The sequence below is a fragment of the Labrus mixtus genome, chromosome 5 (genome assembly GCF_963584025.1).
Source record: "Labrus mixtus chromosome 5, fLabMix1.1, whole genome shotgun sequence".
Taxonomy (NCBI): domain Eukaryota; kingdom Metazoa; phylum Chordata; class Actinopteri; order Labriformes; family Labridae; genus Labrus; species Labrus mixtus.
In genome coordinates this window covers 15721668-15744729 of record NC_083616.1, presented here as the reverse complement: position 1 = coordinate 15744729, position 23062 = coordinate 15721668, and the positions used below count along the sequence as shown (strand labels likewise).

Here is a 23062-nt window from a genome sequence, read left to right as displayed (position 1 = left end):
CCAGCAGCCGGAAATGATCCTGTATATGCCAGCGCTGAGACGCCAACATGACAGAAGAGCCTTTCGTATGAGGTAAGACAAATACTACCAATATCACAAGGCTGTCCCTCCGATATAAAGTGAAACTCTTTTAATGCTCTGGATTTGCAATATAGCATATGTTGAAAGTGTGATGATACTTATCATGTGGCTATGAAGACCTAGCGATCCGCAAAATGAGACAGCATAAGCAGGCACCCAGGAGGAGGCAGGGATAGCTGTCAATCACCTTTCACAATAAAAAGTACCTCCTGACCTCTGCTTCCGCGCTGCAGATGGAGGAATAATGACAGTCTCTGTGCACTCTGTGGAATTCCAAATGGGAGGTAGAAACGAGGCTGTTCAATCAGTGGGAAAAGGTCAAGTGCATGCAGATTCTCTCTCCCTCACTCACTCTGTCACCGCTCTTTCCCCCCAGTTCCACGTTCTGCCCCCCCCACCTCCAGGGTACTGAGGCAATCAGGGGGAAGGTTGTTATTTCTGCTGCTGGTGGTGACCACTTTTAAATATTCAGCTGCCCCCAGTTTTTCCCCCTACATAACAGACGGCGGAATAACCTGCTGCAATTTGATATGGCCGGCTAATTCCCCTGTTATGTCTCACAGCGGCTTGCACAACAGTGGAACAGAGGTGGCTGGAGGTCATTACCTGAGCATATTCCCCCTTCACAGGAAGTGTGGCTTATAGGAAGAGAAGCTGCTAAAAGCAAAGCAAACTAATGGATCTGGCAGCTCTTCCCACACAGGCACAGGGCTATTAGGAAAACTACAATCCCCAAGTGAACCTCTGTGTCATGTCCTTAGGCTCTATGTGACACAGCCAGGTTGTCTCTGTCCATCAAGCTGGAGGAGGGCTGAACCAGGCCTGACACAGCATGAACCTGGGATATCGGGCCTTCTGGGAACATTTCATCTGCACATGGCTGATTGGCACCACAGGCCTCCTGGGTGGTGTCACAGAGGGTTACAGCTGTAGGTTTGTGTGTGTGTGTGTGTGTGTGTGTGTTGTTACAAGTCTCATTTAGAGACTAGTTTTGGACATTCACACCGGATGACTAGAGATAATTAACTGGGGGAAAAACAGTTTCTGAGTTTGATTTTATCAAAGTCACATTTATAATTATGTGAAAAGGTTTGTCTCAATATGCGTTACACAGGTCATTGCAATGTATCACAAAGGACGCTAGATCAAATAACCATTGCGACTGACCTTTTTGGTGTTTTAGTGTTTTGGCTGGAACACTACAATGTCTGTTTTGTTTAAGTTTAGGTATCTGAAAATCAATATGATTTTACTGCTTCACCCTTTTGATTTTGAATTTGAAAGAAAATTGAACCCTATTTCATTTTAGAACAACATATTTGATAACCATTAGCACTCCAATCCTATCTAATAGTATCATTAGCTAGGAAGTGGCATTATTTAATAGTCAAGTACTCTAGCACAATACAATATCAATCAATCAATCAAATTTTATTTGTATAGCGTCAACTCATTCCAAGTGTTTTCTCGAGACACTTTACAAAAAGCAGGTAAAAGACCTTACTTAATGCTACAATAGGACAGGTATACTTTCCCAGCGAAGAGGTTTAATAGGTTGATAAATGTGATGTTGTAACTTGAAATATTGCTTTAAGTCCCTCAAGATTTTCAGTAGCAGTCAAGTGTTTAGAGTTAATAATATGAATTGTCAGATATCCTATGTTGTGGTGACTTAAAACCAACAATCAAGGAGAGGTACAGACAGAGAGGAAGGACGCTGCCGCCTGAGTGTGGCCAGGGTCATTGGCATCTGTTCACCCATCTCCCCTCGCAGGTGCCTTCTCTCTCATCTGTTTGGATGGGCAACCTCTCTCTGGGGCACAGCAGGATAAGAGACCCTGGCTCCTCCGCCGTCTCTGCCTTTCATGTCTCCATCTAGGGCAGTGGTAAAGAGATGAGGAGGGGAGGACGAAGGAGGGGAAGGGGGGCAGGCTACAAATGTCACCCATAAGGGGGGATTTAATTAAAAATGACAGGGGCTGGCGCAGCCACATATGCGCGGAATTTGGGCGCAGAGAAAGCAAGTGGCTATGATTTATAATTCAAGTAATGCTCTGCACTCCTTTTAATTCTACGGCCAGAGAAAAAAAATATCAAAAGGCCGTCTCTGTGAGGCTAATCCAATATGATATTTTTAAGGGCAGGCGGTCAATGGCTTTTTGAAAAGCCAGCTTCTCTGTCTGCCTTTCTGCTTCTCTCCCTCTCTCTTCTCCACTTGTCTGTCTTTCCCCACCTCCCTCCTTTCTCTACTCCTGCACTCCCAGCTCTACAGTACCTCACCCCTTCCCCCCCCCCACCCCCCTCGAGTCCAGACACAGAGCGGGGCTGTGATAATGGAAACATCCCGCTCTCCGCCTCCCGTTTCTCCCGCTAAGCTCTGTGCGCTTGGGGGAAATTGATTGTCTGGCAAGCCGATCTGAACGCTTCCAGCTGATGGTAGAGCCAGTTAAGTCCTTTTTTATTGAGGGTATGAGGGATTTTTAATGGGAGTCGCATCAATGAACTGTGCAGCCACTCGGCATCTGCATTCAGGGGCTTTCTCTAAAAACCCTTCTTGCCCTCTCATCTCAACACACATGCACACACACACACACACACACACACACACACACACACACACACACACACACACACACACACACACACACACACACACACACACACACACACACACACACACACACACACACACACACACACACACACACACACACACACACACACACACACACACACACACACACACACACACACACACACACACACACACAGTTCTGTGGAAAGGACAGCAGATGCAAATGACACATCTTACCTCTAACTCAAAGCCAGGTAATCCCCATCCTGTGCTCTCACTCTCCGACTCTCTGAGGGGTGTATTCTGGTATTTGGCCTCCTGTCAAGAGCCCAGGTCACCTTACCCACAAACCCCCCTACACGTTGGCACAAACTGGGCCATGAAACAATCAATCGCAGGGATCTGCTCTGCATGGTGACCCGAGTGTGCCCACTTATTCAACCAGACCCACTGTCTGCTTCTCTGCACCCCTTCTCGGCCAGAATGAACAACCACCTTGTTGAAGCCAAGAGCTACACACTGGTGGAAATCCAACACTTGCTTCCCCCCCCTCCCTCTCGCTCTAAGGACAGAAAGGAAGCTATTATGTTCAAACATCCTCATTATGGACCTCAAGTCAGTTGCTGTGGTAGTCTGTCAATCAAAGGGTTTAACAGGTGGAGGAAAAGAGAGTGTGTGTGTGTGTGTGTGTGTGTGGGGGGGGGGGTACAGTTAGAGAGGTCAGTGAGAGTGGTGGGCAAAGGGAGGACTGGAGACCGTTCTTCTTTTCTATTGATTTGAGGCCTGACTCCCACTTGCAATCTCCTCAATAAAAAAAAGACCCTGAGAGGAAGTGGGCTAATCCTGCAAAATTGGAGGGATGGAATCGATTAAGAAGACTGTTCAGGACTCCCCTCCATTTATCCCTCCTCCCTCTCCATCTTTACCTGATCTAATTCTATTTCACGTAGTTCCTCTTTGTCCTCGCTTTGATTTCACCTCTCTGTAACCTCTTAGCCCGGTTGAACTCCACTCAGCTAAGCAGTGGCCCCTGTCTCAATGCACTCAGGTATCTTTTTACTCTCTGTTTTTAGCTCCACAAAAATATCCATACAGAGCAGCAAAACAGATTCTGATTTGAGGTAAGAGCCATCCACTGTCTTGTTTGAAACTTTAGTTTTCTATGTAGGATACAGCTGTAAAGTGATTTTGAGCAGAAGAAAGAGCTAATTGGCCAGGGAGGACGCAGTGCTTTATTTCTTCACCTATATCAGAGAGTTTTTTAGGGTCAGGGCTGGTTGCAGGTCTGGTGCTATTTCCAATATGATGAAGAAGAACAGAACCTTCTAAAGGCTTATGTAGCTGAGGTATAAACAGGTAGGTTAATGTTCCCCTGCTCTCAGTCTGCACTCCTTTTCAATCTGCTTGAGTTAGCGCATAGGCCTGCAACATAAACAAAGGCTGCTAAAGACTCAAGGAGCATTAAATAATCTGAACAAATATTTGGTGTAAAATGGCTTATCCAAAGAGAAAGAAGGAAGAAAGGAAGAGGAAGAAATTCACCTTCCAGATGCCCAACTGCTTCTGCTATCTCTGGTTGGAACTAGTTTATACGGCTGTGGAACATTTCAGCCCTGGCACATCTCTGTCCCTTTACACTCTTTTGTGAGTGGACAGAGGGAGGTGCTCAGAGAGCAAACAGAGCAGCTGTCATGCTTTACAGGCGGCCAGGACCAGACACTGTAAATGTTTACAGACCCTGAGGGTCACCCGGGGCCAGTGAGGCACGTTAAGCAGTGTCTGTGCAGCCCTGTTGGCACGACTGCACAATCAGCACAGCTAAACTACCCGGCAATCCAAAGTCTAAGTCCACAGCGATGGAAACTCAGTAACAAACAACAGGAAACACAAAGTCTATTTTCTTTTCACTTATTCACCGTTGCCGTTAACAGTCAATCTTTTCTTCACTTTCTGAACTCCAAACCTCCATATTAGTTACTCATAATTCTGTACACTCACATTTTCGTCCGAGGACTTGTGGAGGCTCCAGGGTCTTGCTGGCACACACCGGGTGCTGGGGTGGAGGATTTTGCCTCCTCTGCAGACAGGCCAGCATGGCGAGGTGGGCACGGTACTACAGCCGGGGGAGTTCTGCGGCCAACCTGTAGCGAAATAGAAAAGAAAAAGAAAGGAACACATAGTGAGTAAAACAAGATGATCCGGGGGTCAAAACCTCAGTCATGTCCGGTTAGCCTGCAGGAGTTGGCTCTGGGCTGGATGGTCTGGCTTCTTTACTTAGGATTTAATTGGGGAAGTATGCCTACAGCTGCCTGCCTCTCAGCTCTGTGTGCTGAATGATAAACACACACCTGCACCAGAGCAGTGCAGTTGACACGGTTTCAGAGCACAGTCCAGGGCCGGTCACTCCGCAGCTTCACACAGCACATCCACACGACCATTGGACCGCATCTCCTGTCTATGAAAGCGTCCTCAAAACAAACACACAGGCTCACACAGAGAGCAGCAGCACTCAGGCACATTCCTTCCAGGGCAGCTGTGTGTACGTGGTGATTGATGGCGTTATCTATGGACAGAGAAAAAAATGGTAATGCTGAGAAAACAGCAGTCTGTCTGCTGCAACTTAACATGCAACAGCTCTGGGGGACTGTCAGGAGAGGACTGGGGGACTGAGCCGTGTGTTTGGATGTGTGTGTGTAGCTGTGTGTTGACGCGTATGGTTGCATATGTGCGATGGGTTAGGGGGGGGTACTGCCAACCGTACATCAGGGCTAGTGACGGCACTAATCAATCTCCCTCTAGGCCATAAATCTCCAGCTCTGCACTCCCACTTTTCCCCACAGCCACCTTCAGTCAGGAAGACGGAGGCAGTGCTGCTAGTTTCCTCTCAAAAAGCCCATCAGAGCCTCAGTGGAAACACAGGACACACTACAGAGAAAACCCACAGCTTCCTCACTGAGAACCCTCAACAATCGAGTAGCATGGAGGGTATCATTCATCAGAAACATAGCAGTGTCACAAAGCACAATGATGACTGATTACAAACTCTTCTACTTGGATTATGAGCCAGGTGATAACAGCTAAAGCAAAACATTTCGGTCCAAAAAGGGGTTTTATACAGATCCAGATGCACACCTCTGTATAGTTCATTGACAGGAAAAAGGTTCTCTTACTTTACTGAGAACAATACATAAAAGCCCAGAAGACATTGTAGCCTCAGTTTCTAATCCAAAATGCATCGATATGAAACACTATCGTTTCCATCTGGGCCGGTCTCCTCCCATATTAAAACAAAGAGCAGAGGCAAATATTTCATCTGCGCTGTCAGCGCCAGCGTCTCCCGCCATGATGCGTGGCAGATTATTGAAAAATGATTTCTCATGTGCCTGTCACAGGCTTGTCCGCCGTTATTTATTTTCTCAGTGAATCACTAAATGAACATTTAGCCACCTGCCATCAGCCCATTACTTAGTTGTATAGATTATCATTCTTTATGTGAAAGAAAGCAATTACAATGATTAGCAGATTAATTAATGGCGGTACATAAAGCTCATTTACAGGGTAAAGAAAATATAGATCACCAGTGAAACCCGTCAAAATATTAAGCCAATAACAGAAGCATTCCATCAAACCTAAAATGTTCCTGCAACAATTGCTCAAGGTTGAAAACCATGATTTCAAAGTAAGAGGTGTTTAAATTGAATAAATTAGGGTTTATTCTATTTTGATTTCATGAACTAAATAAACTACCTGCTTTTCAGATCATGCTAAATCATCTGTTGTAGTATAAATCAAAATAATGAAGTCCTTTTTCTTACCATGAGCTCTCTCTGAACATTCACTTTTTGTATTGACTCATAGAATTTTCGATATCGCCATTTTAAATCTTTATAAAATAAAAGAACAGCTACATTTACAATAACAGGAACATTTGTATAAACCTTTACAGTCCTCTTTGCACAGATTACAGCTTTTCAAATCAGATCAGTAGATCCAAGTTTACTGCCACTGTTTGTCACAAATAAAACACATTTCTCTCTGGTAAAGCCTAACCTGATTAAAACTATTGACAAAAGAAGTACTGAAGCACCATTGACAAATACGAACCAGTTTACAGCCTGTAATTAAGATGGAATGAATTCCCTGGTTTGGATGCTTAAAGATTAGAAGCAGGTGTTACTGGAAAAGGCGTCATCCTTCAAAGAATTCAATCCTTCACTCATTAAAGGCTTTTTTCAATAAAACATTTCTCTCTTGACATTAAATTTGGCCTCAGACCCCGAGGCTTGTGTAACACACTTAACACGTTAAGTCAGTGTGTATTTTTAAAACCTGTAAGAGGCAGCACACAACACTTTTAGCACAACCTTGATGGTGTTAAAATGTTGTCGACAAAAAAAGTGCTTCTCTCATTTAATGTTAGTAAATTAAATCTTTAGACTTGTCTTGTTAACTCTAACACACACACACACACACACACACACACACACACAGACACACACACACACACACACATTGCAGATGGGAGAGAGGGGCCACTCTATTTCTCGCCAGGTGCTTGAGTGAAAAAAGGTCGCTTGCAGTGCCATTTCCTCTCTCACACAGGCAGGCCTGGCCCAAACACACTGGCACTTTGAGCTCATTACGGGCTATTCACATAATCCTTTCTCTGTGTCCTCTTTGTGAGGATACTAATTTCACAACCAGCCCGTCCTCACAGCCCATTTGTTAAGAGATAGTGGTTCAGAGAGAGGAGCGGGACACATGGAGGAGATTGAGACTAAAAGCCGGTCTTAACGGAGGGGATACCTCCACAGTTTTCCCCTCTCTGAAATGAAAGACAATCGTCTAACTACCCTCCATTTTTCTCCATTTGCTGCTCACCAAATGTATTCTGAGGCATTAAACTTGGCTGAAAGAGACCCACTTTTTTTCCAATTCAATTTTGAGAACCAATTTTCTCCTATTATTGCCTTTAAGAGCAAGGCAGAGGGAGCAAGTCTTTGGCTTGTTTGTCATGTCTCCCTTTCCCCCCTCATCTCCTCCTATTAACTTATTGTACTACTTAGCAGATGTCTATCAGCTGCAGGAAATGATCTCCCAGCTAAACCCCAGTGACCCATCATCCAGCTGCCCTGGAATAGCACATCACACCCGGGTCAATCCCTGAGAAGGTGCAGGAAAAAAATCTCACACACACACTGCTCTACATGCACTGTTAGAAAACCCACCTGTACTTCACTCACTCATCAAATCCACTCTTAGGTCTCCTATTACACCAGTGCGGGGATATCTCAAAAGCCAGGATGTCTATCGGCTTTTTCCCGTTCTGCTAACGCTGCTGCAGGGTTTGCGATGGGGGCGGAAGATCAGTCCCACGAGATGAGGGAATAAGCCGGAATCAAGAGGCGGTGGGCTCGGCGGAGGGCTATTTCTGAGTTAAAAGGTTCTTAAACTGCAGAGGAGATCAGAGGAGATGGCTTCCCGCGCCCAAAGCTGTCTGTGCAGATAAGCAGCCTGCCAAGTGCAGGATGGAACAGGGTGGTCATGGGTGAATAAACGGGGTGTTTGTGTGTGTTTTGAGCTGCAAATGTTTCAGGTGAAAGACAGAGAGGTAGCTGATAGTGGGCGTACCGAAACATAATGCTCTTTGATGTGGGCTGAAATGTGTCTGTGAAACAGAGACCGTTAAGGAGCAAAAGAGGAGTTGGAGTGTTTGTCCAGATTCATAGTCTTGATTGATTCATGTTTGATAAGACAGTTTCTGATTTTGCCAGTTAGATTATATTTGTCTGGGAAAAGCTGAATATGCTTTGAATTAAGAAAATATCTATCATATGTAATGTATGGCTTCTTTTTTCAAAATAAAGTTGTTTTTTTTCCAGCCACTCACAATTTACATTCAGCGCTAACATTTAGCACTAATGCAGGATGTAGCATGACCTGTTGGCATGTAGCATGTCTGTATTAAACACAGCTAACCAGAGTTAACCTCCTCTGACAGATTTTTGCTTTTTAATTAACTGTAATCCAAATCTGTTCATATATATTAAAACTAGTTGTTCAATGCAACAATCAGAATGTTGGCATTTAAAGGAGAAAACAATTAATTGTTAGATCCAAGGCTTCTTAGAATTGTTCAGTATCACTCAGTAGTCAGGCGAGGTGTAATTTTAGTATCTTGTAGATATTAAAACTCTGGCGTTGTATCTGGAATAGAAGCAGCCTTGGCTAATATTATCCTGCTTTTAATAGATAACCAATCTTCAAGCTTTTAAAGAGTCTCCAGTGAAACTCCCCCTCCCTGTGTAGGACCAGTCGTGGTCCTGGAGCCTGGCAGACAGCCGCTACAATGGGCAGGGGCGGGGCTTCAGCCTAATTGAATGGTGACCCTGCAGCCTCTCTGTGGGACGCCCCATGCAGTGCTTTTAACAAGCTGCTGTGTCTCCCCTCTTAATAAGCCCAAACAAGTTAATCCAATCGACACACTCAAACCCTTTCTTTTTCTTTAACAAGGCACTGCCTCTACCCTCTTAATCCCTGCACACATACCCCCCCCCCTCCTCCGTCACCATACCGTCACATGAATGGAGGCAGAGTGAAAGGCTCCATTAGGAAGGACTGGCATTAAAGCCCTTCAGCTCGCCACTTTCCACACAGCTGCACTAAATAATTTGCACTCATACTGTACATTGGAAACACACACACTAATGCTCACATGTACCTGATACAAAACTGGTCTATGTGGACGTAGAACACAATGAGAGGGTTATGTACGCTGACCCAGATCAACACCCACGCAAACCCACCAACAAAACAACACACAAACAAAAATTGTGAGGAGACATTTGTCACATGCACACACCGCGGGACATAAAAACGGCATTGTTAGCAAACCCTCCCAGCTCCACAAACAAGAGCCACTGATTCCCCAACAATACCAGCCCCTGGATGCTCTGCACAACCTCACACCAGCACAATAAATAACCTGCACAACAAAAGGCCATTGTGTGTAAAAGCCTACAGTTTAGGCTTTACTGCCATGATATACAGTGCTGGAATAACATATTGGCAGCTGATTCTTATATATACGATGCAGAGTGTCACTGTTATTGGGGCTTATACAGCCACGTCTGCCATGCAGTCATATTTATAAGAGGTTTTTTTCTGCAGATGAAGGGCATCTTGGCAAAAACACTCAGCTGTTGGCTTTCCATATTCCAGTCAGCTTCAATAGCTTCACCCAGGGGATGAAGGGTGAGGAATGTCTGGCAATCCAATAGCAGCGAGTCGTCTGTCATCTCTAATCAAAACACGCCTGCCTAGACTAATGTCAACCCTGTAATAGCAACGACGACTAATTGACTTCACAGCCAACTGCTGCATCTCTGTGAGGGGCTAGGTTTCATTAATGGTAAATGTGGTGCTCATGAGGCACTGAGCCATTCTGACACGCAGCAGCCATAGTCAAAATGTGGAAAATACAAAGCCTGGAGTAAATGAGGATGAATAAAATGAATGATAATGATTCAAAATTCATAAAGTGACAGCTCTGACGTGATCCTACTAACAGAACTCAGTTTGGCAGGGTGTATTACAAATACATAAGATCTGTAGAAGGTCCAATGAAAAATTCAGAACCTGACAATGAATTAAATTTTATTTCTTCAACCGCTGCCTGAGCAGCATTCTGAGAGTAAAATTCAAGCCTCATTATTACTTACTTGCTCCAAATGATTGCAACCCAAGCTCACGAGGGTAAAAATGCATCTTCCACAGCAGATCTGGGAAACACCAAAGGCAGATATTCTCAGAAAGATTACATGTGCAGCTTTTGCTAGGTTTTACTAAAGGATCTGTTTTTTATACCACATTTTGTGTCCAGTTTACAGAGGTATAACTTAACTTCACCTTGACCTCAGTTGATCTCTTGTGAAATGTAATGTATGGTAGTGCAAGGAAGTGTCTTCAGAAATATGACAGATAAGAAAGATGACAAAAGAGTTAAGAAACACTAGATACTAGAAACTAGTAGAGAGAATGCTCTTCAGATGAGATGTTTTACAATAAAAAGCAAAAATGAGAACAACCTGATTGGTTAAAAGCTTTTAACCAATCAGGTGTTAGGCTCAGCTATGTCCAAAATGGTGGTGTGACAAGAGCAAAGGAATATTATAAAGGCCAACAAAAGTACTTTCTTTTACCTTCATAATGGGTTAGATTTACCAGTGTTTAACTAAATTAAAAGGATTCAATGCAGTGTATAAACTATAGCAAAAGCTCCCTTCTTACCAAGTGCATTAGTCTTATTTCTAATCAAAATGTCTCATGACACTTCATATACAATAAGTCACATAAACCTGAAAAGTCCAGATTAAGAAGAAAGGCCTGCATAGCTTGTAATGAGTAAAAATGAATGTCAATGCAGCAAGCAAAATGTACTTAAGTTTCTTATAAGATAAAGTTCTAATTTTAAGAAACTTGAGTAGATTTTCCTTGCTGCAGCGTAGGAGAAAGAGAACCAAACTCACATCATAACTGACTTGCGGCCTTGTATCTCTGGTTCAGATTTTTAAATTGTGTTTTATTTGTGTTTTTTGAAGTAATCAGTCTGAAACCTAACAGAAGCCTTTGTGCTGCTTGGAGAGTCCCCTTGGTAAAATCAGCTTGTTTGCAGCTCACTACAAACCAAGGTGCTCTTGCAACATGACTGAGCCTCGGTGCTCCTGCTGATGCCAGCAAGGGACTTTGAGCAATGAGAGCATGGCTTAAGATTGTCAGACAAACCACAGGGGAAACACATCCGCTTCTCCTCTTATTGCCTCAGCCCTTTGTTGTGTTGTTTTGTAAGGCAGCAGCGTCGCTTGTCATCTCAAACCACTTTCACACTGAAACCCTGTGAATGTTGTGACATATTGAACAGATGTGGAGAGAAGCTGCAGAGTTTTTGTTTTTTTTACACCAGACTGTTGATCACAGATACACCAGAGGGCTGCTGTTAATTTAGCAGAAATCTGGCTGCACTAAAAACCAAATATCTCTCCAGAAAAATGATACTTTTAATGATTTCTGCCACGAATGCAGTCTCACCTTGCAGCCAGGACGTTTAAACATAAATCAAACACCCCAAACCTAAATTCAGCCAAAAATGAGCTGCGCTTTCTCAGTTCTCATGCTTGGATTTATATTTTCTGAGTAAACCTTATTACACACCATTTGTAAAGCATTGTTGATATTGCAGAATTTCTTATCCCAATGTGACACAATCCTTTATTGTCCCAGACAGGTCCATTCACGGCTTAACACAACAACAATAAAACAAGGGCTCTTTTTCTCCCTCTACTCGTCCTATGGTGGCTCACTTGAATATTCAAACAGTGTTCATTGTCTTTTTGTGTTTTGTTCATTGTTTGTTGTGCTGTCATTCCTCAGCTTGGCTCCTGAACTTCAAAGAAAGGCTTATGTCAATTTATGATGAAATGGAGTGAGCAGGCGAGAGAAAAGACGGAAAAAAAAAGGAGAGCGAGGAAAACATTCCCGCAAAAGGGCCCTGTCTGGAAATGTATGCTTATTAATGGCTGTTCAATAAATCAATGGAATATAATTAAATTCAAACAATGTGATTTCTTCTCTCATTTGCAGACTCCAAACAGCGCTCTCTGCAGGGCCTAAGGTGACCCCAATTCTCCTGGTCCAAAGGACAGCTTCACTGTCTGTCACTGGAGGGTGTCATGGATCCAATACTCAGCCATGCATAACATTAGAGTGTTGTGGAGCCCACAAGGCAATCAAACGGTGCACCGTTGAAATGTTGACACTGATCTCATTTGATATATCTGAAGTGTGACAAAGCCATTTTTGCTCTGCTGGATATTAAGGACTAGAAAAGAGAGGATGACACAAGTGCTCACAGCTAAGATGGCTAAGGAGAGGAAGCAGGCTTTTTTTTCTGCACATATTTTTCTTCCTCATTTCAGCCTTTCCCTTCACTCCATAATGTGTGCTATCCAGCTGTTGTCATCCTGCTCCCTCTGAAAGCCAGCCCTGACCATGCCAGCAGTCCCAATCCAATTGGACAGAGTGGGAGGTGAGGCTGCGGTTGGTAATCACCTGCTGGCTAAAGGCACAGATGGCACAAACAGCAGCAAGATGTTCGTGCAGCAGCAATCCAAGAAGTTTCTCTGACAGGCCAACAGACAAACACAGAAACCGCAGAAACCCACAGCAAGGACGGGGAGTTACTGCTTGCAGATTTTAAGAACAAACCTGACAGGGGGAGAGCTTCACTGGGAGTGTTAAAGCATTGATCTCTTGTTTTTTTCACTGGCAAGGTCCTTGGTGTCACTGCTCAATGATTAGGAAATAATGAAAACGTTGGCATGTTCTAATGATTTAAAATGCTTCCCATGACAAAAGCAGCCCGATAAGGACCTGTGTTATCAGTGAGTTTGACCATCCACACAGAGAATCGTGAAGCGAGGTCATCGCAGAGATAGCGCCACATGTGGAGACTGATTGTCTTGCCATTCTCAAGGATTTTTGCTCCTGTGATTCATTTTACAGGACTTGCTTTCTGTTTCAGGTCTTAGATACTCTTCAAACACGATTGGTGTAAGATTTACTCTTGAGCTGCCATGATTTTTAGATGTGCTGACACACCGGGAGACAGTCCATTTGAGTTTCTGGCAGGATTAACAGAAGATATATGTTGGGTACGTTCAACAACAACGGTATGAGCGAACGTGCGACTGTCACTGGAATAAGGTGCAAAGCCTGTTAGCTTCTAGCTTGAAGTTGGACATAGTCGTTTAGTTTATTGACGTCGCTAGTGGGGATATTTTATGGTTGTCAAAACTCCCAACGCATCAAACATATCAGGGTAAAAATTCCCCCGCAGACTTCCTGAAGACTCCCCAGAAAATGAGCTCCTTCTGTTCTGTGTGTTGCTGCTCTGTGCCTTGGTTTGTCCTTCACAAGAGACAGGTAACACTGCCAAGACCCAGTAATTAGTGTAGACGAAGACTGTAATACTCTCTTCCCCTCACTGCAGAAATGCCAAGGGAGGCAATCTATAAATTCTTGCATATTAATGCAATTTAAAACCACTCCAGACACCTTGCTGGAGGCAGGTGATAAAAAGGTGAAAGGCAGACTATGTGGAGCACACAGCTGCTGATATGTGGGTGACATCAGGGGCCTGTCTCAGCAACTTCCTCACACAACAAACACACACACACCAAAAAAAAAACCCTGATAATCTATCTCCCTCTTCAGAAAATGCTCTTCAAATCTTGACCTTAGGTCTTACAACTGGGTCTCTATCAATAATTAAACAGTAATCTAAAAACCCATTTTAGTTGGGTCATCTTTCTGCGCCATTGTCCCTGCTTCTCTTCTTCCTTCATCTATTTTTTCCTCTTTCTCTAAGATCTAGTTAGAGATTCCATTAGCATGAGAAAGCAGGCTAGTAATTGTCTTCACCCTACTGAGTGATCCCTGGATAGAGGATTAGGCAGAGAGAAAGCCCGATTTCAACTCAGAGCACAGATGCTGCCCGTAGCCACCCACTCCAGATTAGATTAGGGTGCAGAGAGATGAAACCGACCGCTAACTTCAAGCAACATTTAACAGAAAGCTTGGACAGAAGGTTAAAACCAATAAACTTTTGTTCACCCTTCCCCACCAGCTGGGACCCCCTTGTTTTCCCCCTCTTCTTTTTCTGGAATTTTTCTTTTTAATCTACTAACATGCTTTTCTGTTGAAAATGGGGGATTGGGGGAAGGCAGCTTACGATTTCCCCCTCTCTCTCTCTTTCTGATATGCACAGAGTATTTAGAGCTGAATCTCCCTAAATCATCCCCCCGGGCCACCCTGTCCGTCACTAATCTGCCTGCCACCACCCACTCATAAGGAGGTGTCACATTTCTGGCGCTCCTCCACGGGATAAGCACTTCAAACACCACAGCTTCTCCTCTTGACCTTTCCACGGAGATGATCGATTAAGCCTGTTGGATTTATTCCATAAACAGGCAACCATTACATCAAAAAGCCAAGGAATTTACCTCCCAGGCACAACTTCAAATCCATATAAGCTTCATGAGGTTCCAATTTTTATTGGCTTTTACAATCCATTTCTTTCAGCACATTAATAAGCACAGAGCCTTTTCACAGGCAGTTTGTGGTATCTCAATTGCTGCACCTGTAATTATTGAAGCAAGAGAGAATGACAACAGAAGGAAATTCACTTGCTATCAGTTCTCCATAAAAACCTGTGATGCAGAAAAACTGTTTAGCTCCCCTGCCGGTGTAGGATAAAGTACAAAAGAGTGCAAATGTGGTTGCTTTGTTGAAAAGAGCACATTCACTCTGGTAGAGTCTTCCTCCTGCTTTCCACCTGTCCAGGAAGCTCTGTGGGGGTAAACCAGGGAGTACAGAGGCCAGTTAAAGGTCTGCTGCTTGCTTGCTGCTTGCTTGCTGCTTGAGCCATTAAGTTAGAGCTCTGCAGGCTTCCTGTTTTCATGCTTGAACACCTTCGACATGCTTTCAGCAAGGGCAAGACTAAACAATCCTGAGTGAAACACCAGGGAGGAGAAACTGGAGAAGACAAAGAGCGTTTCAGCGACAGAATGCTTTAAAGCACAACAAATTGCACGTCACTTTGAATCCTGTTTGATGAAGTTAAAAGAGGAAACCTTAAATCAGTTTCATTTCAGCAGAAAAGGGGAGCTCTACCTGCTCAAAAAGACTCCTCCTGTGTATGATCTCAGTGGCCGGCGAGCTCTGCTTCAGCTCTGAGGGACTTCTGCTCTATGGTAATCATATCCTATTTGAATAATGAGGCAATAGCAGCACTCCTGCCGCCCATTCCCCCTGCATCCTTGACTGGAGTCTTTGATAGACACTAATTCTAGTTCCATCTATAAAGCCCCTCTCATGCATTTTTAATAGAATCTATTACTTTAGGATTAAATTATAAAAGACTGTCCTCCTTAAATTTTTAATAGTTTGCATAATTGGTATCAAGGCCTGAATGCGAACCATAAAACCCAGTTTGTACAGGACTGCGCAGTGGAACGAGCTGCACAAAACCACACAGCAACATCACACAAAAATGACCCACATGGCCTGACACTATTACAGAGAAACTCAAGAGGGCACACATCTATGCACGCACTTTTATAAAGGCCATTAAAGCTGTGGAGAATAAGGCCGTGTGAGCTAAGCACTTTGAACCAGGCGGACAATAAGGTCAGGGTGCGAGAGTTGCAGGAGAAGAAGTCTGCTTATGGAAACAGGAGACATGAACCATGCAGGTGTCCAAAGACAACCTGTTACAGTACCACAACACTCACAGGGGCAAACAGCAAAAACTACTTAGCAGGTTTACAGCCTCTCTTTGTCCCCACAGTCTCTTCTAACATTGTTCAGTCAGCTCAGATGGAAACGCATTCTCCTTCTCTGTTCCTGGTTGCAGGCAGATCAGCCGAGAGTTAAATGTCATGTGCACTCTCTGCATTTCAGACTGAGCGTACAGAAGAGCAAATGTGTCTGAGGCGTCTCCTCTAAACTAGAGCCCCCTCAGAAAACTACGCACGTCACCATCCCCCAAATTAGCACCACAGGGACACCCCCCCTCCCCCCCCCCCCCCCCCTCTACGCCCCTCTGCCTGCTGGCGGCAGCTCTTTGGCATATCTGTACCGGGGAAAATATTTCACACTGTATGAATTATTAAGTGCGGGGCCAGTGCTAAGCAGTGTGGAGATAGACCAGTTATTCACAGCTCTATTGGGACGGAAGCGTCGGAAACCGGGGCCGCTCGCCTATCAGATCGTTTGTCACGAGCGATAGACAATTTACAATGAGAGACTTTTTCAATTTATTCATTCTGCTGTCACTGCAGTTTTCTACCTCCACTCATTCCACTCACATACCCCCCCTCTCTTCCTCTGCCTTTGACTCCGTCTCGTCTGGTGAGGGGGCTCAGCGCCTGTTGTCGCTCTGATACTGTTGCTCACTTTCTCAGCCCCGAGGAGCAAGGTGGAGGTGAAACACATGTGTGAAAGACACGAGGGTAGCAGATCGGGCTGCTTTAATCATCTTTACGGAGGTAGAGGTGTGCTGGGGGCCGACTGTGACAGCTGAGGGGTGGAGGCTCCAGCAGTGGAGCTGTGGCTGAGTTTGGCTCCGTGATAAAGGAAAAGAACAGGAAAGGAGGCAGATGAGGGTGCTCAGCTGGGCCCCTTTAGGAGCAAGCTTCTGGCAAGAAGAGACAAACCAGGGGGACCACCCACCCATCATAGAAATAGAAGAAGAACTGAACATTAAGACTGTTAAATTTAAGTCAGAGCATAGATGATAAAAGCCTGGACTTGCAACTTTATACTACATATATATACTTTCATAAAGAATAAAGCATTTCTAAAAAAAATCATCATTTTAAGATTGTATGCAGGAGAAAGAAAAGAGATCCACCAGGGCAGGTTCCTGCTTATTCTCATTTATGAGGAATTGCCAAATAACAACTCCCACGCAGATAGACAGAAGACCTCAGCACAAATGTCTCACAGACTGCAATTTAAAAATTAATTACTGAAGGTAAACCACTAGTCAAAACAGACTACGGTGACAATTTCCTTTTTTTTTGTCTATGAACCCGCAATTAAAAACAGACAAACTGCAGAACTTAAGGCCGAAGCACCGATCTGACCAGGATGGGAATTCAAATTCATACGCATATAATGTTTTTTTTTTCTTCTGTATACAAGAGGAATAGAGAATGACATGTGCAGCTTTGTTAGTCTAAATGCTCAGCGCGAACAGTTTGACCTGTAAAGCAGCTGAGTGTCTCTCTCTGTGATGTCTTTTGAAAGCTGAAACACAGACGGGTTGTACTGAATGGGCTCTGATGTGAAAGGCAGAGATGTTAGATAAATGTCCTCACAGCCAAGGCCTCTGCCCTCTTCCTGATGATGCATTCTTACACTCAAATACCTGCTCCCCCCCCTCACACACACACACACACACACACACACACACAAACACAGACATGCAGTGCCAACAATCCCTCTGAGGGCAGCGTTTGTTTGGGGACAAGGTGACCCTGTTGCCTAGGGGCCTGTGAACAGGCACAATGAAGGCCTCTCATCCTGCACACACCCAGCCGGCAGTGCTGGGCTGATGACGGGTGGAAGGGAAAGGGATGGGGGTGTGAGGGGCATCACAACACCCTGCTTCTGCAGTTTTAAACACCCTATTCAGGAAGCCCCCTGAGATAGCTCCTTTCACACCCTGCACAGACGGAGCAAAATCCCCGCTTGTAACCCAGAGTCACGCAGTCAACAGATGGAGCTGCTATTGAGTGAAGGATCGCGCCGGCTCATCCATCCCCGCTGGAAACAATGGGGCAGAAGGTCAAGAGTGCCGTCTCCAAGAGGAGGGGTCATGAAGGGGGGGGGGGGGGGGGGGGGGGACGCTTTGACACAGTCCAGCTATGCAGCCGCTTTGAAACTGGAGGAACTGCAATCTCTCATGAGAGATTTTTTTTTTTGGGATGACGATGGAGGAAGAGGAGGAGGCTTGTGGCTTCATGCGAGGCGCTTAGGCTGGTTGCCGGGGACCGGGCTGAGGTGGAAGAGGGAGAGAGATTTGCTGTGTGAATCTGAGACAGCAGTGTTTGTGTGTTTAACCTGCTCATAAAGATCATGAAGACCTCCCTGCATAAACACATTTGCATTTTGAGAGGAAACTTTTGGTTTAACGCTAATGTCTAATGGACTTTGTAATACACTCGTCTGAATATAAAGCACAGAAAACTTAAAAGCTCTGCGGTGAGGCTACATGTACACAGAGAAAAGAAAAACCTTCACCTCTGTAAAACAGTTTCAGCGCCCTGAGGACGTATTTTCAAAACATACATTTAAAGCAGGTGTCAAATTCACAAACAGGCCACAATCTGATCAAGAACATCATTTTGAAGAACTTTTAATTGACTGTATTTTTCAAACCCTAATGCTCCCAGCAGCACAGTTAGAGTTGACAGGACGGTGCCAGATTTAAGCCTTTATAAATAGTGCTGTTATAATTTAGTGGATAGGATATTAATGGATTGATTGGCCTTGTTTTCAAAGTGAGGAAGACACAGATGACATCCATGAATAGTTACATGCTTAAACGCTCATGCGTGTGTGCATGCACGGCTGCCTGATCACACAGATGATCACAAAGCAGCTGCAGCTCCCTGTAGGGGAAACAATATCAATTACCATTGACCAGCAGTCTTGCTATCATGTGGCTCTGACCTGCGAGTCAATTAGTCATCAAGGTTGTCCTGCTTTGCTGGGTTTCTTTGGCCAGAGACCAGAAAAGGTACACAATGGTCAAATAACTTTAGTAAATGTATATGGCGTAAACATCCCACACTGCAGAGATGCCAAATCTTTCTGCCACATGTTCTGTACATTAAACTTTAAAGGTTATCTTAATGAAGCAGTTTTATATAGTAAGAGACTCATTACAAAGCAGAAGAAGTCAGGAGCTTTCCACCAATTCTGCACTAACAACCACTTGACAAGAAAGTACAGAGATGAAAGTGTGCTTTCAACCACTTAGAAAATGTTCACAAATCATACCTAATTAAACAGAAAAGCCGAGTCCATGGAATCAAAGTGCAGGAAGCCTTTCCAAGAAAGAGACAAGAAGTTTTTTCTTGGTTATGAGAAACATCGGTATGTGAAGGACACTTTGTTTTTAATCATGTTTGTGTCTCTTTTAAAGCTCAACATACAGAGGGACAAAGGGTTCAGCTGCTATTCTTCCCTCCCTAGGTCACATCAGAATACATAAATGGTTCTACTATTTTAGAATATGCTGCTGTTATGTGGTTTGAGCCCAGAATGGAAAAAGTAAAGGCTTTTTGAACCATGCTGAAATGGATCAATAAGTGCATAGAAAAAACGAAAATGGCCATAAACACAGAGGCTTTTATTCAGAGTGCCACGATGCAGATGAAAGCCCAGAATGCACCTGGTGAGCAAAGCTGAGAGCCCGCAGAGTCATCAGGTGGGGCCACAGAGCGCAGGATACACTCAAACCTCGGCACCATCCATCTCCACAGCAGCTATTAGATTTCTAATATTGTTGGTTTTTAAGGAAGCTCAGCTTTCTGGCCACAATGAGACTGATTCAGCCCCAGTTGCCTCTTTTTTCCCTCTCAGTGTGGTCTCACAGGGTCCTCTCGGTTTTCTGCAAACAATACTGCTGGGCTGCAGCCCTTATTTAAAAGATTAATAGGAGGCTGTCTTGGCAGAGAAGCAATCAAAGAGGTTTCTGTGACAGCAGAAAAAGTGTGAAAACAAGGCAAAGAGGAGAGACCATTGTCACGGTTACCAACTGGCTGCCGCAGCTCAATTGAGATAGCTGTTGCTTTCAAGCCCGGCTGTCAATCACAGCAGCGAGCGTCAATGGGCTGAATTTGAATGATAAAACGATAAGTCATGAGCAGGCGATTTCCCCCTCATCGGCGCTGACTGTAACTCGTGGAGACATTTCACTGAAGCCATATGGAATTTGGTTTTTGCCTGGAGTTGCTGGCTTCAGATCTCAATCATGAAAAAATGTGTAATCGCCAAATGTCTTCCTCTCAATCCCTGTTACAATTGGCAGCACAGCGCTGTCACACAAGATGGGGGAGCAAAATGGAAAGCTGACTAAAAGACAAGCTTTAAGTGACACTTAATTTGAGATACCCAGGCATTCTCTCAGCCCCAGTAAATAGGATCCATCAAAGCTCGCCCAGAGCCTGTATGAGTCTGCAGCTGTTTGGTGGGAGAGGCGCAGCATGCCTGAGAGGCCCTCAGTCACCAAGAGGACTGATGAAGAAATCAAGCCCTTTAAAAAGTTCCTAAAAAACAACAAGAAGAGGAGCAGGGATGATTATGGCGCTCTTAAAGAGCTAATTTACATCTAATCCATGTCTGCAGAAACACTTACAGCGTTTTCTCCATTTAAAAATGACTGCTTCATAAAAATAAGAGCATGACAGAAGCTAATGACAGTCTGAAAGAAGACGACGAATAGGGGGAAAAACCCTGAGTGAGCTGGTGAAGGAGTAAGAGAAAAACACTGAACAGCTGTTTGCTCGTCCTAGGAGAGTCCCATGTGATCTCCCTGATCCTGGTTTGTGGCTGACAGAGGGGACCGCAGCTCTGTTCAGTTCCCCATTCACATGGCTCTGTGCCCCCCAAACAACCCCCCCCCCCCCCCCCCCCTGCTGCCTCCCACCTCACCGTCACTCCACTGCCAGACGGAAAAGATGTTGGGGAGGGGGGAGCTACATCAAGGAGAGACTCTCCCAGTGGGTTCTTGTCAGTTCCAGGCCATTGCACCTTGCTCGCTGGGATTTTGTTTACACACAGACACACACACACACACACACACACACACACACACACATACACACACAGGTGCGCACACACATATCCAAGCAGAGGCAGACGACTATTAATGGAAACAATGATGGCTGGTGTTCCTTTGGCTGCACAGTCCTGTGTTTTGATTTTTAAGAAATGTGATGATCTGAAATCCTTTAGCAACAGATCCATGTAAACTGGTGACAACACATTACACTTTGATGCCCTGTGGGGCTGATTTAAGTGGCACAGACAGCAGAAGATAACGTTCTATCAGAACCCAGTGATACGGTTGATGTGGTCAGCCGTAATGTGCAGCCAAAATGACTGACACACTTCGTCTGTGGTCTTTGGGGACGAGCAGAGAACGGCAGGCCGCCCCTCCGCGCTCACTTTCTGCAGATGTTGCCTTGGAGAGTGGCTGACTGGCTGGCTACGGTGACAGCTGGACAGCTGTTCCTATAGACGCAGCCACAGAAGCATGCCATGGAGATGGGGGTGGGGGATAGCACTGTATGTTTAGTTTATCTGTACGAGGTTCCCAGGACGTGCAGAGCTGTCAGTTGTAGCAATGGTGCATGAGCCCGGATAAGGAAAGATGGCACTGAGCAGGATATGGAGAGGAAGCACAGATGGGTAACTATCAGACAAGGGGCCTGACGTTATTTGAAGAAGCTCTGATAACAAAATAAGATTTTGTTTTTAGTAAATTGCAACTTGTCTTTTCTTAAATGAATGTAAAACCAACTGGTTGCACGGGCTACAGTCAAAACATTTGATTTGATCCATGAGATCTGTTTTAGTGGCAGCAACTTTGATTTGGACTTCACAGGGAATTCAAATTGGGGTTTTTTACCCCTACATAAAAGATTTAAAAGAAATCTATTTTCCAAAGAAGAGAGGATAATTGGCTGAGCATTAAAACGAACCGGGAATGTGTGCCAACATTAGTGGCTGTTGGTGATGAAAGGCACTTTAAATTGGGGTCATGCTCAGATATTATACCTTTATCCTGCTACTTAAAAAACACAGTTAGCTTAAATTATAGCGACCTGCTGGCGAACAGTGCAAATTAAAGACAGAAACAGATTTATATTCTGACTGTGGAGGAAGAATTGAAAAAAGCAGCAGAAAAGGAATTGAAACGCTGGAAAACACACTGCTGAATAAACACCCTGCAAATCACGAGTTAAACAGCTTGGATTGACGCCAGTCCCTTCTGCCAAAACGTTCATTTTACCTAAGCAGGCTGTGCTATTCATAATGCCACAAAAGGTCAGCAGTTTGTTCAACTCAATAAAAATGTTAATAAAACTAAGAGCTAACAAGACGACGCACTGGAAGCCCCTGAAAGAGTGAATATGTGAGTGTTACGGCTCGTGCAGATTCATCTATCTGAATGTATGTTGATGATGCAGTTTTACGTAGGTCAAAGGTTATACAGAGCCAGCTATCTAACAGGAAACATAGCTTTGGCCTCGTGGTAATCCAGGTCAAACTCCACCAACTGCTCAATGCAAAGCAGATATAAACACATGCTGACAAGCACACACACACACACACACACACACACGGAGAAGCATCCAAAACCTTCAGATGATAAGTACCCACCCAAAAACACCAAAATCTGCAAATTTCAGCTCCCCACACCCTCAACCCACTCTGCTAAATAAGAGCAAAGAGCCATTAGGCTGATTTCAGTGAGCTTATAATTATATATGAAATCTTTTAGAGGAAAAAGTGATTACTCTGGATGCAAGTCTGGAAGTGGGTGGGGGCGGGTTATTGCTAAGCAACCAGTCATTATCCTCCAGAGTGCAGCGAGGTGACCGGCCATCCGTCTAACTCCGCTGGCTTTCCTGGCTCCTGTGCAAACCCCCCCTCTCTACTTTCCTCCGCCACTCTCTCTCTCTCCCCCTCCTCCCCACTAGCTCTCTCTCTCTCTCTCTCTCTCTCTCTGCCGTCTCCCCATCCGAATACAAACAGAGATAAAGAACGCTG

The 23062-nt window shown here is 44.6% G+C and overlaps 1 protein-coding gene across 2 annotated transcripts in view; it reads right to left on the bottom strand.

The window, feature by feature from the left end:
- Positions 1 to 23062, bottom strand: part of fam222aa (family with sequence similarity 222 member Aa) — a 45916-nt gene that overhangs the window by 16045 nt on the left and 6809 nt on the right. The window contains exons 2-3 of one of the 2 annotated variants that reach the window (XM_061038114.1): positions 5005 to 5219; positions 4655 to 4797 (exon numbers count right to left, since the gene is read on the bottom strand). In XM_061038114.1, coding sequence (XP_060894097.1) covers positions 4655 to 4751 — 97 coding nt within the window. In that variant the 5' untranslated portion in view covers positions 4752 to 4797; positions 5005 to 5219. The remainder of the gene's footprint in view (positions 1 to 4654; positions 4798 to 5004; positions 5220 to 23062) is intronic. The other variant, XM_061038113.1, reaches the window with a different exon arrangement.